This window comes from Oncorhynchus mykiss, chromosome 15 (assembly GCF_013265735.2).
Source record: "Oncorhynchus mykiss isolate Arlee chromosome 15, USDA_OmykA_1.1, whole genome shotgun sequence".
NCBI lineage: Eukaryota > Metazoa > Chordata > Actinopteri > Salmoniformes > Salmonidae > Oncorhynchus > Oncorhynchus mykiss.
This window is the reverse complement of record NC_048579.1, coordinates 29354351-29374751: the sequence shown is the minus strand read 5'-3', so window position 1 is coordinate 29374751 and position 20401 is coordinate 29354351. Positions and strand designations below refer to the sequence as shown.

At 42.9% G+C, this 20401-nt stretch overlaps 1 protein-coding gene across 1 annotated transcript in view; it reads right to left on the bottom strand.

Annotated features, from left to right (window-relative positions):
• The window catches only part of plxdc2 (plexin domain containing 2), a 176261-nt gene that overhangs the window by 8769 nt on the left and 147091 nt on the right, over positions 1-20401 (bottom strand). The window contains exons 10-12 of the mRNA XM_021562992.2: positions 17945-18005; positions 17557-17713; positions 9915-9953 (exon numbers count right to left, since the gene is read on the bottom strand). Of these exons, the coding sequence (XP_021418667.1) occupies positions 9915-9953; positions 17557-17713; positions 17945-18005 (257 nt within the window). The remainder of the gene's footprint in view (positions 1-9914; positions 9954-17556; positions 17714-17944; positions 18006-20401) is intronic.

Below are 20401 nucleotides of genomic sequence, written 5' to 3'. Positions count from 1 at the left end.
ATCTATCATTCTTAAATGGAAGAGGTTGGGAACCACCAAGACTCTTCCTAGAGCTGGCCGCCCGGCCAAACAGAGCAATCGGGGGAGAAGGATTTTGGTCAGGAAGGTGACTTAGAACTGGTGGTGATGGTCACTCTGACAGAACTTTAGAGTTCTTCTGTGGAGATGGGAAAACCTTCAGAAATACAACCATCTCTGCAGCACGAGTTTGTGGGGCCATTTAAGGTCAACCCTCCCTTATAGGTTACTGCTTCCCACTAACTACCGGATCTCACCTTTTCATGTTTCTCTCCTCAGGCCGATGGTTCCTGGTCCCCTGGATAGTGGGAAGCTGGTTCCTGGTCCCCCATAACGTAGCTATGCTTGGGATTGGGACTTTTATTGTGTGTGTTTGTGTGCGTGCGTGCGTGCGTCTCTGTGTTTGTTTGAGCTCTTTGTCTCAGAGCACAAAGATTTGGACCCAACTATAACATAACCTCTCTGTACAAAATGTCTTATCCACTGTGTTACAATGAATTGGGAAAATCCTTCATCAGTCCCTCATAGGGGGACATACCCTTCTCCTTAGCAGAGATGATCCATTTGGCAACAACAACAAAAAATCTAATTCCCTCTCAACTACTTCATAAAACCAAAACTGGGGCCCAAAAAACAACACCACCACCAAAAGTGAAACTAGAGCTGGAATGCCCCTTTTCTCTTTTTCTTCCCTGGAAGGCAATTTGTCTGTGTTTGGGAGAAGAGTACAGAGTCAAACTGCCAATCCTTACACTGTTGGAGGCAGCTACTCCACAGTAGTGCCTAGGCTGTTAGTCTGAAGTGTTAGCAGATCCGTTGTGCACCCAGAGCTCAGAGTGAGAGGGGAACTTGTTTTTGGAACAAATGTCACGTGAAATATGAAAGCAAAAATGTGTCGTTATGGTACACTTTTACGCGGCTTTTTAAACACACAATGCTCTCAGGATTTGAACTGCCATGGAGTGCATTCATCTCTCAGCAGTGCCACCAGGTACTAATTTGTTACCAAGAACATATATCCAAACACTCTCAAAAATAAGAGTGTGGTTACAATACAATGTTCCCTGATTTACAAACATATTAAAAAGGTGCACACACGTAAGGCACCTTCAGAAGTACACATTTGAATTCACATTGTACTGCTCGGTACCTTTTAGAGTGCATGTGCGGATAATCTAGCATATGTTTCTACACAATATATGCAATATAAGGTACAATCATTACTGCACTTTGAAATATAGGTGGAGTTGATGTGCTGGCTTGGGCTCATTAGCATTTCTGGTGTAAAATATGTTGTATTGTGGCAACCGTCAGTGGAATTGTTATGTTGATATAAGGTGAGCGCCTGTTTTGACACTGTCAGTTCTGCAGTCTTTGTATGAACTTGTGTCAAGAACTGCACTGTTCAGATGTTACTGTGCATTTACCAGTAGCTTCATAGCAGCTGGTTCACAGAAAGTTAATGTTACATTTTCAATAACTTACTATCAACTGGCTGCAAGTCAGTTATTGCCAATTTCACAGTAACTTATTCTAGCTAATCTGTCACACTTCCTGGCCTGATGGCAGGCAGGGAAGTGAATATTACAATGACATTGTGACTAGCTATAAAATAAATACTGTATGGCGCTTTAATATCACATGCACTTATGTCAGCCGTTAACAAGACTTGAGTACTGACCGTGTAGAAACATACTGTTTAGGAACAGAACACATTAACTGGGATAACAAAAAAAAACAAGAGCTTGTTGAAAGCTACCCGTGCAATATTCTGATAAACTGCCGGTACTACAGTATGCTGCCAATTAGCAAGTAATGTTGCATGTTGTCTACAGCCGCCACCCACATAGCTGATGTTTTGACGTGTCGGAGGTGGAGCTGCGTTCAAGCTGTTCAATTCACAAGCAGCTCCCGGCGTTATACCTAAAGTGGACATAGTCATTGGCAGCACGGAGTCGCATTAAGAGAAATCCCATGCAGCCTTGTTCACAAGTTTGAATACTGGAACGTGAGAAGTAATCTACACCTCGATTCGGCTGATAGAAATCCTCATTATTTTGTCGAATGATTTTTAATTTAAGCGTCATTATTTCTATTTAGCCTTCCCTTTCCCATTCGGAACTTCTAACGCCAGTGGGAAGGGTGTAGCTTCGTGACAACAATCACAACGATTTGACAGCTCCAATGAAGTTCCACTTCTGACACCGCCAAAAACATTAGTTATGCGGTTGTCGGCTATCGCCGTTTAACACTTGAACTGATTGAATCTAGGCCTTATCGAAATCGGAATACAGCAGCATACTGTAATTTTATAGAAATAACACCTTCAAGTATATTATAAGAAAAGTGTTAAAAAGTATTCTTGGCAATATATGTATAGTCAATCGCCATTATGTCCACAGTCTTGGGGGCGCAGCAGGAACATCAGGTACCTAGCAACCAAGAGGTTGGAAGTTCAAATCTCAAATTAGGTAATTTAAAAAAAACTTTTTTTTATAATATGTATTTATTTTTGTGTTATTGAAATTGATTTACCTCAGTTTATTTTAGTTAATACTTTCTCAACACTTTTTCTTGAAACTGCATGGTTGATTAAGGGCTTGTAAGTAAGCATTTCACTGTAAGGTGAATGTTCTATTAGGTGCATGTGACAAATAAAATTAGATTTGATGCTGTTTCATGTTATCGCATGTTGAAATTTTGTGTCCCCATGTTGTCATATGTTATCACATTAACTTCACATTTTCGTATGGGGAGGCACATCTAAGCCACTTGGGTTGCAGAGACAGTGGTGTGTATACATCTACATATTATCCACATTGGTTCACAAAGCTGAAAGCTGGCAAAACAATAGCCTGAAAAACATAGTTATAAGTGGTGGCATTTTAAATCGAAGTACAGTTGAAGTCGGAAGTTTACATACACCTTAGCCAACTACATTTAAACTCAGTTTTTCACAATTCCTGATGTTTAATCTGAATAGACATTCCCTGTCTTAGGTCAGTTAGGATCAACACTTTATTTTAAGAATGTGAAATGTCAGAATAATAGTTGAGAGAATTATTTATTACAGCTTTCATTTCTTTCATTACATTCCCAGTGGGACAGAAGTTTACATACACTCAATTAGTATTTGGTAGCATTACCTTTAAATTGTTTAACTTGGGTCAAACGTTTCAGGCTTCCCACAGAGCTGGTGACAGAGCTGGTGTAACTGAGTCAGGTTTGTAGGCCTCCTTGCTCGCACACGCTTTTTCAGCTCTGCCCACAAATTTTCTATAGGATTGAGGTCAGTGCTTTGTGATGGCCACTCCAATACCTTGACTTTGTTGTCCTTTGGAAGTATGCTTGGGGTCATTGTCCATTTGGAAGGCCCATTTGCGACCAAGCTTTTTCTTCTTGACTGATGTCTTGAGATGTTGCTGCAATATATCCACATAATTTTCCTGCCTCATGATGGCATCTATTTAGTGAAGTGCACCAGTCCCTCCTACAGCAAAGCACCCCCACAACATGATGCTGCCACACCCGTGCTTCATGGTTGGGATGGTGTTCTTCGGCTTGCAAGCCTCCCCCTTTTTCCTCCAAACATAATGATGGTCATTATGGCCAAACAGTTCTATTTTTGTTTCATCAGACCGGAGGACATTTCTCCAAAAAGTACGATCTTTGTCCCCATGTGCAGTTACAAACCGTAGTCTGGCTTTTTTATGGCAGTTTTGGAGCAGTGGCTTCTTCCTTGCTGAGCGGCCTTTCAGATTATGTCGATATAGGACTCGTTTTACTGTGGATATAGATACTTTTGTACCTATATTGATAGGTATAAGATATATCTGATCTTGTATCAGAAGCTTCTAAAGCCATGACATAGTTTTCTGGAATTTTCCAAGCTGTTTAAAGGCACAGTCAATTTAGAGTACATAAACTTCTGACCCACTAGAATTGTGATACAGTGAATTACAAGTTAAATAATCTGTCTGTAAACAATTGTTGGAAAAATGACTTGTGTCATGCACAAAGTAGATGTCCTAACCGACTTTCCAAAACTATAGTTTGTTAACAAGAAATTTGTGGAGTGGTTGAAAAACAAGTTTTAATGACTCCAACCTAAGTGTATGTAAACTTCCGACTTCAACTGTACATCAGTACTGTCTGGAAAGGAATACATTTAATGATACCATTCAATTTAGTCCATTCCAACCATTATATGAGCCGTCCTCCTCGCACCAGCCTCCACTAGTAGTCTCAGTGTCTCAATCATGAGAAATGGGTGAATATTCTTCTGCTACTGCTTGCATGGCCTTGAAAGGTGGACATGTACACGGTCTTAGTTCATTGTTTATTCAGTCTAATGAAGCAAAGTCACGTCATGACACAGCCACATGAATGGGACTGTGGGGGTCATGGCTGACATAGATGGAGTCCAACATTGAACCATCTCAGTATGATCCATCACGCTGTGTCCTCCTCATAAACACTCTTACTACATTAACCTGCTTACTGAGCCTTCAGACAGCAATAAAAACACATTAGCGCTTGGAGATAGAAGATGAATTGAATGACCGTGTGGACCCAGACCACGCTATCCCTTTTAGCACCATATTACTGACAATACAGTGTCACAGGGCCACAGCCATCCTCTCACCTGGCTAATGTGTCTAGCAAGGCTAATCAGCACATATACTGAGGTTGTATCCCAAATGGCACCCTTTTCCATACGGCTCAAGTCAAAAGTAATGCGCTACATAGGGAATCGGGTGCCGTTGGTGACGCAGCCTGAATCATTCTGCTAGATTCAAAGGGAGAAAGAGCCTATTTCTCATCCTGATTTTAAATGGAGGATAAGGAGTGTCCTGTCCTCTTAGAGTTGCCTCTGCTGTGAGACAGTATGGTACATCCCTATTGTCCCGTATCTTATCACTTAGCCGCGGCTAATCGCCTTAGCGTTTTCTGCCATGCTCCATGTTTCCCAAGGTTAAAGGACACACACTAATGGATCTGATAGAAATTACACTAAAAACAAGCCCAAAGCTAGGACACGATGCAGAGAGATGATGGGTACAATGTAGAGTGGATGAGATGCACTAAATATGAAATACTAAATACACAGCTAGCATTGCTTAAATTTGTTGTTGTTGTTGGTATTTTCAGATTTTATTGAACAGATAGTGAGTGTAGATGACATTGGGGGAAGATAGAGGTTGTGTCAAAGGCCTTTAAGCCAGATGCAGTTAAGTTTAGCCTATTCAAACACCCAGCCCAAACAGAGAGGGATGCTATGTTAGCTAGCTGGCTATGGCTATCCAACACTGGAACTCTTCCAAATCAAGGTAAGCTTTTGGTTTTATAAATGCATTGCCACCGGGACCCACTGGTGTAACTGCTAAACTGCTTGCTGAATGTACACTGTACTGCATGATTGTAGTAGGTTTACTAACACGTTAGTTGAAGTAGCTCTGTTTACTAGACTATGACGTATGCTAATATGGTGACAACGATGTAGGCTGTGTGTAGAGGTTAGCAGTTATCATATTAAGGTTTGGCTTAGAAAGTAGTTTTTTTGTGCCTGGTCACAGACAGCTGATGTGTTGTGCACTGAAGTCCACAAGGGTCAGAGGAAGAGCGAGTGTAGATGCGAGAAGGAATAATACAACGATCAAAGGGATCATACTGTTTGTATGTGGATGCTATGAAAGTGAACTGTGTTTGTGTGTGAGATCAGGGGTGTATTCATTCTGCCGATTCTGTTGAAAAACCTTTCTTATAGAGAAGCAAATGGAACAAAACGGGGATAAACATACCGGAATTTGTCCAATAGAAACTAATGATTACACCCTAGATCAGCTAGATGCAGGCAAGAGTTTGTAAGGAGGTATTGAATATGTCAACGTCTGTCACCTTGACTACACAAATTTCTCTCGACTTGTAAACTTTGATTCATAGGATGTAGCAACCTCATGATGGGTATAGTGAACGGCACCGACCGCCACTGTTCCAGGTACCCTTTTTGGTTCCAGGTAAAACCGTTTTGGGTTTCATGTAGATCGCTCTGTGGAAAGGGTTCTACATGGAGCTAAAAAGGGTTCTACCTGAAACCAAAAGGGTTCCACCTGGAACCTATTCAAAAGGTTTTCCTATGGGGACAGCCAAATAACCCTTTTTGGTTCTAGATAGCACCTTCTTTTTCCTAAGAGTGAAGATGTGTGCTAAACCTGCGGCCACCACAGGAGGTTGGTGGCACCTTAATTGCGGAGGACGGCCATGTGGTAGTGGCTGGAGCGGAATTATGCTGTTTCCATGTGTTGGATGCCATACCATTCGCTCCATTCCAGCCTATATTATGGGCCGTCCTTCCCTCAGCATCCTCCACTGGTGGCCACAGCTATCATTACTTTAGACACCCTCTCCATGTTGCAGACGCATGGCTTGGATACTGTGTACGTGAGACTGGTTTGTGGTTGTAATCTCTCACATGCACACTGTTCACCTCAAGACAACATGGTGTGGTTTGGCGCTGCAGCAGCCTTTGGCTGTTTGTGGATTCAGTACGTTCTCAAGATGATCACATTGGCTCGTTCCCTCCCTTTTGGCTTTCACCTTAAGCCCAAATCCCTTCCCAGCACGCTTCCCACACAGTGAATGCATCCCAAATAGCACCCTATTCCCTACATAGTGCACTACTTTTGACCAGAGCCCTATGAGCTCTGGTCAAAAGTAGTGCACTACACAAGAAAAAGTGTGTCATTTGAGACGAATCCTGTGAATGCGGAGATGTCCTCTCGTCTGGCTGATACCCCAGGTTTCTGGGAAGAGGCTGTGCCACAAGTCAGCAAGTGAGATAGGCAATGTTTGGGCAATGAAAGGACGATAAGAGATTTCCAATTCCTCTCCAGCAGGAAATTAAATATTTGAGTGCTTCACTCTGGAAGTGATAGAGTCGGGACTCATTTTGGAATTCAAATGTCACTCTCTCACACTCAAAGACGCACACACACACACAAACTAAACACAATGTGGGTAAAGCTAAACAGCAGAAAACGTTTTTATATTTTTTTAAATAGATCTGTGTTGATGTGTGCAGGTAGCAGAGTGCAGAGGGGACCAAATACCGGTTATGTATAATACCTGTATAAGTTTAAATGGAAATGTGAGGGAGATTGTTGACCACCTCTGCCTCTATTGAAATCCCCCTCACTGGAACCCCCCTGAAATTCCTGCTGACATTGAGTTCATTTGTGGAGGATCCCCATTAAAACAATACATTTTTCAAAGTGGAGGCAACAAGGGCAAATTAATGATGTTTGAATTGTGGTTAACGCACCAGTTTTGAGAGCAGTGGTCTCAGGAACTTGCTGACATTCACAATGCACCTCAGTTTTATGTCCTGTTACACCAACACTCTGAGAGAGAGTTAATTCAACATTAAGGCAACTATGAAGCTCTATCCTACGTGTCCATGTTCTTGAACACCTTCCCCTCATCCTCCCTTTCCTGCCTCCCTAGCACCCACATAGGCTGTGTCTATTGCTGAGCATTTAGTGCTTTTTGAGGTCTGTTCTGATTCGGTTGGGTTTTTAAGAAACTATCATCGTTTTGGATTTCAGTTTAGAATGTTTTAAAAACATTAAATGCATTACGAAATATGACCTTGAAATGATTCCAGGGATTACAATTTTTTTTGTTTGTTGAAATTCCAAAGCCAAATATTGAGAACATTTAAACTGTCAAAACATTCAAAACATGACATTGTCTAACAACACCGCTCCCTCTACACAAGCATCCCGAGTGCGCGCATAAGCTCCCATTAGGCCTACAGAAATACATGCGTATAAAATGTATCTAACTGATGGGATACATGAGCTACATTCCTTGCCAAAGGAGGACAGTATTATCACAAATTCAAAATGGACTGGATGATTGAAGTAGGGAAATATGTGTTCCAACAACGAGCTGCAGTCTTGGAATAATTTCATCCCTACTCACCAAACAGATGGTGTGGCCGTAATCCATCACCATGCAGTATTCAATGTGGAATTGTCCATTAGGAAAATGATCCATTAGGAAAATTCCAAATAAACTAAATCAAACATCTGTATATCGAAAAGAAGACCGATTCTGTTGAAAAATAAAACACTAATAAATCCCCCTGAGTCAATACATGTTAGAATCACCTTTGGCAGCGATTACAGCGATTACAGCTGTGAATCTTTCTGAGTAAGTCTCTAAGAGCTTTGCACACCTGGATTGTACAATATTTCTTCAAGCTCTGTAAAGTTGGTTGTTGATCCTTCCTAGACAGCCATTTTCAAATCTTTCCATAGATTTTCAAGTCGATCTAAGTCAAAACTGTAACTAGGCCACTCAGGAACATTCAACGTCGTCTTGGTAAGCAACTCCAGTGTATATTTGGCCTTGCGTTTTAGGTTATTGTCATGCTGAAAGTGAATTTGTCTCCCAGTGTCTGTTGGAGAGCAGACAAAAACAGGTTTTCTTGTAGGATTTTGCCTGTGCTAAGCTGTTTTCTCTAAAACTCACAAATAGTTGCCGATGACAAGCATACCCATAACATGATGCAGTCACCACTATGCTTGAAAATATGAAGAGTGGCACTCAGTGATTGTTTTGGATTTGCCCCAAACATAATACTTTGTATTCCGGACATAAAGTTGATTTCTTTGCCAATTCTTTAGCAGTTTTACTTTAGTGCCTTATTGCAAACACTTTTTGAATATTTGTATTATGTACAGGCTTTCTTCTTTTCCCTATGTCAATTAGGTTAGTATTGTGGAGAAACTACAATGTTGTTGATCCATCCTCAGTTTTCTCCTATCACAGCCATTAAACCCTGTAACTGTTTTAAAGTCGCCATTGGCCTCATGGTGAAATCCCTGAGTGGTTTCCTTCCTCTACAGATACGCCTGTATCTTTGTAGTGACTGGGTGTGTTGATACACCATCCAAAGTGTAATTAATAACTTCACCATGCCCAAAAGGATATGCACTTTTTTTTACCCATCTACCAATAGGTGCCCTTCTTTGCGAGGCATTGGAAAACCTCACTGGTCTTTGCGGTTGAATCTGTGTTTGAAATTCAATGCTCGACTAAGGGACCTTACAGATAATTGTATGTGTGGGGTACAGAGATGAGGTAGTCATTCAAAAATCATGTTAAACACTATTATTACACACAGAATGGGTCCATGCAACTTATGTGACTTGTTAAGCAGCGTTTTACTCCTAAACTTATTTAGGCTTGCCAAAACAAAGGGGTTGAATACTTATTGACTGAAGACATAATTTTTAACAACATAACATTTTTAATTTCCACTTTGACATTATGGGGTATTGTGTGTAGGCCAGTGACACAAAATCTCAATTTATTCCATTTTAAATTCAGGCTGTAACACCACAAAATGTCGAAAAAGTCAAGAGGTGTGAATACCCCTGTGTCCCAAATGGCAAACTTACTATGGGCCCTGGTCAAATGTAGTCCACTATAGGGAATAGGATGCCATTTGGGACACAACTACAGTGCCTCCAGAAAGTATTCACACACATTGACTTTTTCCACATTTTGTTGTGTTGTACCGTGAATTTAAAATGTATTAAATTGAGATTTTAGACACCATGATTGATCAGTCCCATCCAGAAGCTTGGTACAGAGCCATTTCAATCAGCCTCTGGATGAGGTGCTTCAATGAGCCGCTCCTTCCCTTGGCCTGTCCTCCCCAGAAATCAAAAAGCGATCTGCTTTCTGGGGCAAGCAATCTGTCAGCCATAAATACACAGACCGCAGCCTTGTAAACAGACCCCCATATACTCTACCCAACATGCAGCAGTACAGAGAAACACAACTGTCAACAGTCCAAGGATCTAGGAAGGAAAAGAGAGGCTTACCTCCATTGTCTTTGAGATGCAGAGCAATCTTGGTGTCATCTGTGGAAAAGAGAGAGAGATAGAGGGAGAGACAGAAACAGAGAAATGAAGGAGGTATAGAGGGTCAGAAAAATGTTTGTCTGTGATTTATGTTATCCTTACAGCCGTAGATTTACATATAGAGTCCCTATGTCTATTATATAGCAGAGAGCTGCCTGCCTGCCAACAACAACAACTATTGATCTTAACACTGGTGAAGAATGTCAATCAAATATTCTGAAATAATCATCACTGACTATTATTACACAGGTTTATAGCAAATGTCCTTTTTTTTAGCATTCTAATCTTATAATTACCATTATGATTATAATCACCGGATAATCTTGGGTTAAAAGTTCATTTTCTACACTTAATTTGCAATGAAAATGAATGTTTTGGATAAAATGCTTCTCCCATGCATAATTCAACAGCTAAGATGCAGTCTGGGGTTAAGCAACTATGAAACATGTAAATTCACTGTGACCCACTTCTCTGAGAGAGGGGTGATATGAATTTACACACCTCATAGGATCCACATTATGCTAATGTGCCATATACATGAGCCTGTGAAACGCTATGCGTGCTATTCCACCATATCAAAACTAGAAAGAGCCTTGAAAAGGGGTCTCAACTGAGTAAATCTATTTCAAAGGCTTTTTTTCATTTACATTTCCAAGATCAAAGATAATTTAATGCCTGCAAACATTTCCTAGTCTAAGAAATGTCACGGCCTATGCGATAAGGTGTATGAGGGCAAGGCAGGGAATCAAAGTCAATGACCAATCCCGTGCCAGTGATAGCAGTAAGAGAGGGAGGGAAGGGGAGAAGAAGGAGAAAGGGGGGTGATTGGGAACAGGAGAGGGAAGTGATGGGTTCTCACACCTCCTAGTAACAGAGGTCTCCCTCACTCGCTCCCTCCCCCCCTCCCCTAGTAGCACGTGCCTCTGAACCGCCAAGCACACAAGCTGAGAGAACTGGGTCGGAGGGGGGAAACTGATCCTCTGTGCGTGTCAGGAAGTGTGAGGGTCTCTGTGTGTCACACAGAACCCCCAACTTTTTTTCATGCTGACACACCCACACATCGCTGGGGTTTGTTTTGCCTCTCAGCTGGATCTCTCTCACACTCCTTTCCACCTCTCTCCAGCGTTCAAGCCATCTGTGGTCATATCATCACCTCATCCACCTCACTGAGTGAAGGTCTTAAAGGGGCAAACTGGTATAGGTACGTAAATGTTTTGACTTTTGAAGAATATAATTTATTAATGCCTCACGAGCTTTGCTGTTTTTCTAACCCCAGATTGCCCGTTTAACATTGGCTGAGAGAAATTGGCATTTCCCTGCAATCTCTACCAAGAAGAGAATTGGAAGTATAAAAGAGAAAAGGCCAAGGACTGAAACACTGAATGTAAGACAGAGATTAGGAGAATGAAAAAGTAAATCCTACAATTTGTAATTTAGAAGTCAGAAAAGTGGAGCTGGATGCCATTGATGTTTGTGTAGTGGGTAGTACTCAGAGCCAAAACCATAGGCATCCGCTTTAGAGATCACCACATACTGGAGCTGGATCCAGACCCATTTAACCCAGAACCACCGGGCACCAGTTCTACAGAACAGGAACCAGAAATCATACGTTAACTCACCATTCCAACCACTGCCTAAGACACCGTTAAACACCACTCTGCAAAAACAAGAAATTGAGTCTGCCTTTATCCTACAGGTTTAGACTCCATTTCCCCATCAATTCTACAAGCCTGGGAAACCAAAGAGCACCTTACCATATGAACTATTATTAATGTCTGAGGGCGTACTCAATTATTCTGCCCATTCCATTCCACTTCACAATTCCACTTCACTTCCCTCGTTTTATCAATCTAGCTAACCTCCCTCATTGTGGTCGCAGATTCATACAGTGATGCATTCCTATAAAACATAATCCGTCGTCTGCACGCATTAATAAGATGAATAAAGATGGCGTCGGAGATGAAGGATGACGTTTTGTGTGTTCCTAACCAATTTGTTTTTTGTTTGTAACTTATTTTAAAACTTATTTTGCACATAATGTTGCTGTAACCGTCTCTTATGACCGAAAATATATTCTGGACATCAGAACTGCGATTACTCCCCATGAACTAGCAGAGTCCAATGTGAATGACACACTACTTTCCCGGGAACAGGCCCAGATCCCTGTCATTTGCGTGAAGAGAAGGCGGACAAAAAGGGTCTGGAGGGCAGGCTGCCTTCTGAGAATTCGTAGGCGATTGAATAAACCCCCACTTCCTTCCATTCTTCTAGCGAACGTGCAATCTTTGGAAAATCAAATCAATGATCTACGCGGAAGATTTAACTACCAACGGGACATTCAAAACTGAAATATCTTATACTTCACGGAGTCGTGGCTGAAGGACGACACTATCAACATACAGCTGGCTGGTTATACGCTGTATTGGCAGCTTTGTCTGGTAAGACAAGGGGCGGCAGACTATGTATTTTTGTAAATAACAGCTGGTGCACGATATCTAAGGAAGTGTTGCTTGCCTGAGGTAGAGTATCTCATGATAAGCTGTAGATCACACTATCTACCTAGAGAGTTTATCTGTCTTTTTCGTAGCTGTATACACACCACTACAGACTGATGCTGGCATGAGTTGTATTCTGTCAGAAGCCATGGATTACAGGCAACATCCGCAATGAGCTAAAGGCTAGACCTGCCGCTTTCAAGGAGCGGAATTCTAACCCGGAAGCTTATAAGAAATCCTGCTATGCCCTCCGACAAACCATCAAACAGGCAAAGCGCTCTCCGCAGCCGATGTGAGTAAGACCTTTAAACAGGTCAACATTCACAAGGCCGCAGGGCCAGACGGATTACCAGGATGTGTACTGCGAGCACACGCTGGCAAGTGTCTTCACTGACATTTGCCAGCACGGACATCTCACTGTCCGAGTCTGTAAAACCAACATGTTTTAAGCAAACCACCATAGTCCCTGTGCCCAAGAACATTTATGGAGGTGGTCCCTGTACAGGGACCACTCAGCGGAAATTTCAGAGCGCCACCTATAGTACTTTACTTAGTACTCGTTAAATCTCAAACTTTCATAAAAATACACATGCAAGGTACTGAATTAAAGCTGCACTCGTTGTGAATCTAGCCACCAAGTCAGATTTGTAAAATGCTTTTCGGCGAAAGCATGAGAAGCTATTATCTGATAGCATGCACCCCCCAAAATACCAGCACGACACGTAAACAACAGATTTTGCGGTAGCCGGCGCTACCCAAAACGCAGAAATAAAATATAAAACATTCATTACCTTGGACGAGCTTCTTTGTTGGCACTCCTATATGTCCCATAAACATCACAATTGGGTCTTTTTCCCGATTAAATCCGTCATTGTATACCCAAAAAGTCATTTGCTGAAGGCCAGTCTGATGCTGCAAAAAGTCCATTTACAAGACGCAACGTCACTTTTTAAAATTACAAAAGTCGCCTATAAACTTTTACAAATCACTTCAAACGACGTTTCTAAACCAACTTTAGGTATTAATAAACGTTAATGATGTATCAAATTGATCACGGGGCGATCTGTATTCGATAGCAGCAAGTCTGGAAAACATCGTCCATTTTTTCAGTTTCACAACATACTGTGGTGCGCCTCAAGAAGGGAGGGGTCTATTCGTGTTGTAACCAAGGATAAATGATTCTGATATTGATAGCAATGGTGACATCGTCTGTAGGCGTTAGGCGTTTACAGGGAAGCTGTAGGCGTTTACAGGGTGTTCGCATATATTTTCTCTCGTCTTAAACAATTCATTGAATGGCGGACAAATATTTTTTGTTTTGTTTTTGGTAAACAGTTTTACCAGGGATTTTTACTCCTAAACACGTTCTGTTATAGCCACAGACCCGATTTAACCAGTGTTTTCTATCCACACATACTTATCATATGCATATACTATATTCCTGGCATGGGTAGCAGGACTTTGAAATGTTGCGCGATTTTTAACAAAAAGCTGCGAAAATTCGCATCATCCATAACGTACATACCCCAACCAGAAGCCATGAATTACAGGCAAAATACGCACTGAGCTATAGGCTAGAACTGACGCTTTCAAGGAGTGGGACTCTAACCCGGAAGCTTATAAGAAATTCCGCTATGCCCTCCGACAAACCATCAAACAGGCAAAGCGTCAATACAGGACTAAGATTGAATCATACTAGACCGGCTCTGACGCTCGTCGGATGTGGCAGGGCTTGCAAACCATTACAGACTACAAAGGGAAGCACAGCTGAGAGCTGCCCAGTGACACGAGCTAAACTACTTCTATGCTCGCTTCGAGGCAAATAACACTAAAACATGCATGAGAGCACCAGCTGTTCCGGAAGACTGTGATCATGCTCTCCACAGCCGGTGAGTAACACCTTTCAACAGGTCAACATTCACAAGGCCACAGGGTCAGACGGATTACCAGGACGTGTACTGCGAGCATGTGCTGACCAACTGGCAAGTGTCTTCACTGACATTTTCAAACTCTCCCTTTCGGAGTCTGTAATACCACCTTAGTCCCTGTGCCCAAGAACACTAAGGTAACCTGCCTAAATGACTACTGACCCGTAGCACTCAGGTCTGTAGCCATGAAGTGCTTTGAAAGGCTGGTCATGGCTCACACTTATCACCATCATCCCAGACACCCTAGACCTACTTCAATTTGCATACCACCCTAACAGATCCACAGATGATGCAATCTCTATTGCACTCCACACTACCCTTTCCCACCTGGACAAAAATAACACCTATGTGAGAATGCTATTCATTGACTACAGCTCAGTGTTCAACACCATAGTGCCCTGAAAAGCTCATCAATAAGCTAAGGACCCTGGGACTAAACACCTCCCTCTGCAACTGGATCCTGGCCTTCCTGACGGGCCGTCCCCAGGTGATAAGGCTAGGTAACAACACATCTGCCACACTGATCCTCAACACAGGGGCCCTTCAGGGGTGCGTGCTCAGTACCCTCCTGTACTCCTTGTTCACTCATGACTGCATGGCCAGGCACGACTCCAAGTTTGCCGATGACACAAGTGGTAGGCCTGATCACCAACAACGACAAGACAGCATATAGGGAGGAGGTCAGAGACTTGGCCATGTGGTGCAAGGATAACAACCTCTCCCTCAAAGTGATTGTGGAGATGATTGTGGACTACAGGAAAAGGAGGACCGAGCATGCCTCCATTCTCATCGACTGGGCTGTAGTGGGGCAGGTTAAGAGCTTCAAGTTCCTTGGTGTCTACATCACCAACAAACTAACATTGTCCAAGCACGCCAAGACAATTGTGAAGAGGGCACAACCAAACCTATTCCCCCTCAGGAGACAGAAAATATTTGGCATGGGTCCGCAGATCCTCAAAAGGATAATTATACAGCTGCACCATCGAGAGCATCCTGACTTGTTGCATCACTGCCTGGTATGGCAACTGCTCGGCCGCCGACAGCAAGGCACTACAGAGGGTAGTGCGTACGGCCCAGTACATCGCTGGGGCCAAGTTTCCTGACATCCAGGACCTCTATACCAGGCGGTGTAAGAGGAAGGCCCTAAAAACTGTCAAGGACTCCAGGACAGTCAAGGACAGTTCTCCCTGCTACCACACGGCAGTGGTACCGGAGCACCAAGTCTAGGTCCAAGAGGCTTCTACCCCCAAGACATAAGACTCCTGAACATCAAATGGCTACCCAGACTATTTGCACCCCCTCCCCCTCTTTTACACCGCTGCTACTCTCTGTTATTATCTATGCATAGTCACTTTAATAACTCAACCTACATGTAATCATTACCTCAATTCAATTACCTCAACTAACCAGTGCCTCATCACATTGACTCTGTACCGGTACCCCCCTGTATATAGTCTCGCTATTGTTATTTTACTGCTGCTCTTTTTAAAAAACTGCATTGTTGGTTAGGGGCTCATAAGTAAGCATTTCCCCTCCCCGTAAGGTTCCCTGTTGTATTCGGCGCATATGACAAATAAAATTTGATTTGATTTGACAGAAATACACTCTGTTACATATTGCAATGGATTCCACAGTTAGCTGGCTACACCCCTTTCTCTTGGGTGTTAACAAGAGTGGATATTTGAGATTATGAGTTGTCCATTAGCACAGTGTAGGCTTTGTGTATCTCCCAGGCATCCCAACCCATCCTTACACGTTGGTCAATTATCAACCCCGGGATGTGCCAGTTACTGGGTAGAAAACTCACTCCGCATAGGCGTTTAGTCATGATTAAAGTGCATAATGTGATTGTACACATAGTGACAGGGACATTAAGTTGAACATATGACTTTTCATTGGGATGATGAATGGCAAAGGTGAATTCTAGATGCCTATTCAAGTCAGTACTGTGTGTGTGGGTAATATGTCAAGCTGATAAAGATGAATTAGCTGTTTGTTTCAATACATACCAGGCTTGAAAGTTAATAACAGGGAAAGGAACATATCTGTAGTCAATTCAGTCTTTGTGAGCATCCCAAATGGAACCCTATTCCCTACATAGTGCACAACTTTTGACCAGAGCCCTATGGGCCCTTGTCAAAAGTAGTGCACTACATAGGGAATAGGGTGTTATTTGATAATCAGTATTTAAGTAGCTCCAGTATCTCTGGGGGAGGGAGGGAGGGAAAGGAAGGTAAACAAACTCAAAAGGACACCTTCAGAGTTTCAGAATTTCTCCTGACATCAGCAGAAGGACCCAGGGTTATTTTTTCTCCAGGAGGGATTTGTGTCTGATATCTTTGAGATGACTACTGCAGTGTGACTAATCATGAACTCAGGATGGACATGCTTGGCCCCTGGGACAGAGGCTGAGAAACCCTGTTTTAGAGTGGCCATCTATTCCAGCCATCTGTCCCTGCTTGCTGGGGTTGCAGGCAGCACTTGCCTGATGATTGAAGATATTTATCAGCAACAAATCAATCAATAAAAAGCCAGTATAAAAATGATTATAATTTACTTGTCATAAAAGATGAATAACCAGCCAAAAGGACTGAACACTAATATGTTTCTGTGTGGATGCATCTCTAAGATTTTAGAGATGTTGTCCTAATTCAATCTACATTGTTTAGTTGTGTAAAACACAGCTGGCATGCCTTGCATCATTTGTTGCCATCTGGAGTGCATTTGGTGCTCAAGGAAAACTATCCGGATAGTTATATTACCAAAGAAATTACAAAAAAAGCAGAACATATTGTAGATAAAGAATACAGTACATCATTTGTAATGAAGTACCTGTACCTACACAGGAAAGGTACTGTGTACTTTGTTTTACTTAACATCATACAGCACATCCATCAAGACTTCTGTGTATTAGCCTACCCTTCAGTTCAAAGGCAGGGCCAGGGTTGTGTTCATTAAGATACACTGTAATAAAACATTTTGCAAATGAAAATGAAAACGAGTGTTTCTCATTGGACAAGTTCAGATAGCACAAAACTGAAGAAAACTAACTGAACACAACCCAGTTTTTCCTGAACATTTTGACTGGACCAGAAGAAGAAAAAACGTCTGGTCGTGTCATACCAGTATTCAGACACTAGTTGGAGTTGTCTGCTTTGGGGCGTACGTTAGTTGTCTTACCTTCAGTGGGGACGCTGGTCGGGGAGAGGGACGTAGACAAAGAGGCTCCGGCTGTGGTGGTCTCTCCTCTGCTCCGGCCTGTTGTCTTGGCAACTAACGTGGTGGTGAACGGATAGAGTTGTGTGGTGTTGATGATATCACAGCTTTTGTCCTTGGTCTGCAAGACAGAATACAAGGGCCCTCTTCGTCAGGCATGTGTGTGTGTGTAAGAGCAGAAGATGTGAAAGGAGTAACTGGGTCATCGCCTTTCCCCCTGCACATAGCAGACCAGGGCATCCATCATCCTGGCAGTCACACACAAAAAAACACCTTACAGCAGATACACATGCACGCACACATTCCACCATAACCCCACTCACTCCTTTCCATCAGCCACGACGATATTCACCTCATCAGGACAGCTGTTATCCACCCAGTCCTGCCGATGGCGGTCAAACCCACTGGAACACCTGAAACCAGAGGAGACGATTGTCTTAGGAACATGAACACAAGACATCACTAAGAGGGCTAAACCACAATCAAAGATGGCATGAATACATCTCTAAAACGTCAATTATAGCAACATGTATACGTGGTGCCATCCAGCTCAGTAGACCTGCAGATGTTACATGAAACCAAACATGTTTCAAATAATCCACTATAATGTATATAATAATCCACTATAATAATCTCCGTCTGGGTGTCCAAAATAAATTCAAAGGGGGAAAAGGCCATGATTATTTGAATATGGGGGGGGGGGGGGTTGTGAAGAGGAAGTTCAGAGTTCAGGGGTTGATGTAGGGGGTGAGGGGAAACTGGAAGAGGGAGAGAGGGGTGAAAGGTGTGAGGGGGAATGGGTAATGCCTCCCAACCCAGAGGCGACTCATAAACTCTGTGGGCTAGCCTTTGATCGAGGGCAACTGCTCATTCTTCCTCTTGTTCACAGATCATAATGAGTGAAGATACTGACCCCCAGGCGAACCTTCATACTCCCCCCCTCCTTATCCCTCTCTCTTTTCTTCTCTTCTCTTTCTTCTGTAAGCCCTTGCTTACATTTCAATGTTACATTCACTGAATTTTGAGGAACATGTTTTCTTGCTTTGACACAGAGGGATGGTTTGTTCTCCATCTTTCTCTCTCTCTCTAGTATATTTTTTGATTTTGTCTGTCTGGCTCAAACAGTCCACTGAAGTCCAAGACAGAAAGCTTTGCAATCATATCCCCAATGGCGTAGGTGGTAAACAAATGCTCAACCAATGACATGCACCTCACAAACACCTAACCCGCTAACAATGCAGCAAGACCCACGAACAATCCACCCCTCTACTTCTCTACATGGAGCAGTGGTGGCTGGTGGGTGGGGATATCAAATGACGGGCTAATCATAGTAGCTGGAATGCAATATGGGACGGTATGGTTTCCATGTGTTTCATACCGTTACATTTATTCCAGTCCAGCCACTACAATGAGCCTGTCTTCGGATATCTCCGCCTACTAGCCACCACTACCTTACAGACAGGCCGCATTAACCTCCATTCTCCATCCTTATTCCCATCAGGTCCTATAACTCCCATTAGTCCTGGTGACTGTGGTAAGGCTCTCCGTGTGGACGAAGAAGAGGAGTCCATTCCCATCTCCCTCTGCTGTCTAATCAGCCCACACTGCCCGGATTTCACCGTATTGTTGCCTGAAAAATTCCACCTCATCTGTCCAATCAGCCCGAGACAGATTCCTTCACCTCTTTTCCCCTTCGTTTTTGCGGGAGAAGCGGAGCGAGAGAGGGAGAGGGAGACCGAGACAGGCCAAGGATATTACTGCAACACAGGATCCAACACGGATCCTTTCTCCTTTAGGTTTTACCTCAATGCCATCCAACATCCCAAATGGCACCCTAGTCCCCTATGGGCCCGGGTCAAAAGTAGCACACTATATAGGGAATAGGGTGCCATTTGGGATGCATTCCAAACCTTCCTTCCAACATCCTCCTCAGCCACCACACCGCTAATTATAAATGGGTTGAGCTGCCTCATTTGAATATAAATGAATACACATGGGGAAAAGGTTTCTGTACGGTCTTGTCGTTTTCTCCCCCCTCTTTCATGGCAGAGAGGATGCATTTCTTTATTGGGTTTAAAAGACTCATTGGTCTCGGTTACATTGCGGGTGCATTCAAAGATATTTAGTCTATCTCAAACCAATGGGCCATATTTCTTGACATTATATGGATTTACTACCAGAAGTTTGAGGGTTACTAAAGCTCACTGGGTCTACATAGCGAACGTTAAGCTTATCAGTGTGTAGGAATGTTGAAACCATCATTACACTCTTGGCACGACACTCAATCCATCTCCACACACACGCAATGTGATTGAATGAAGTACGCAGAGTTACCGCATCTTATTCAAGCGCAAGATCTCTTTGAAATTTGATGTGGCAGCAGTCATTTTGATAGTACATTCATGATGCACACACACAGCTGTGTTTTTGAGTAAACAAATTGTCTCTTTCTCACCAAATGAGCGCTCGGCAGTATTGGTAACCACGGCAAGTCGCTGGTCCATAGGGATGCCTAGCATGCTTTATTAGCTCCAACCCGCTTTTAATTTTCCAACCCAGCCCAGCGCCCAGATTACATAAACCAGAGGGACCCAATGAGCTGATTTAGCCTGAAACACATGGGAGAGCAGGTACCCAACCAGCAGGTTCTTACACATCACAGAGAGAGAGGGCGAGGGGTAAAGAGAGAGAGAGGTAGAGAGAGAGAGTGGTAGAGAGAGAGAGGTAGAGAGAGAGAGGTAGAGAGAGGTAGGGTGTAGAGAGAGAGAGGTAAAGAGAGAGGTAAATAGAGAGGCAGAGAGAGAGGCAG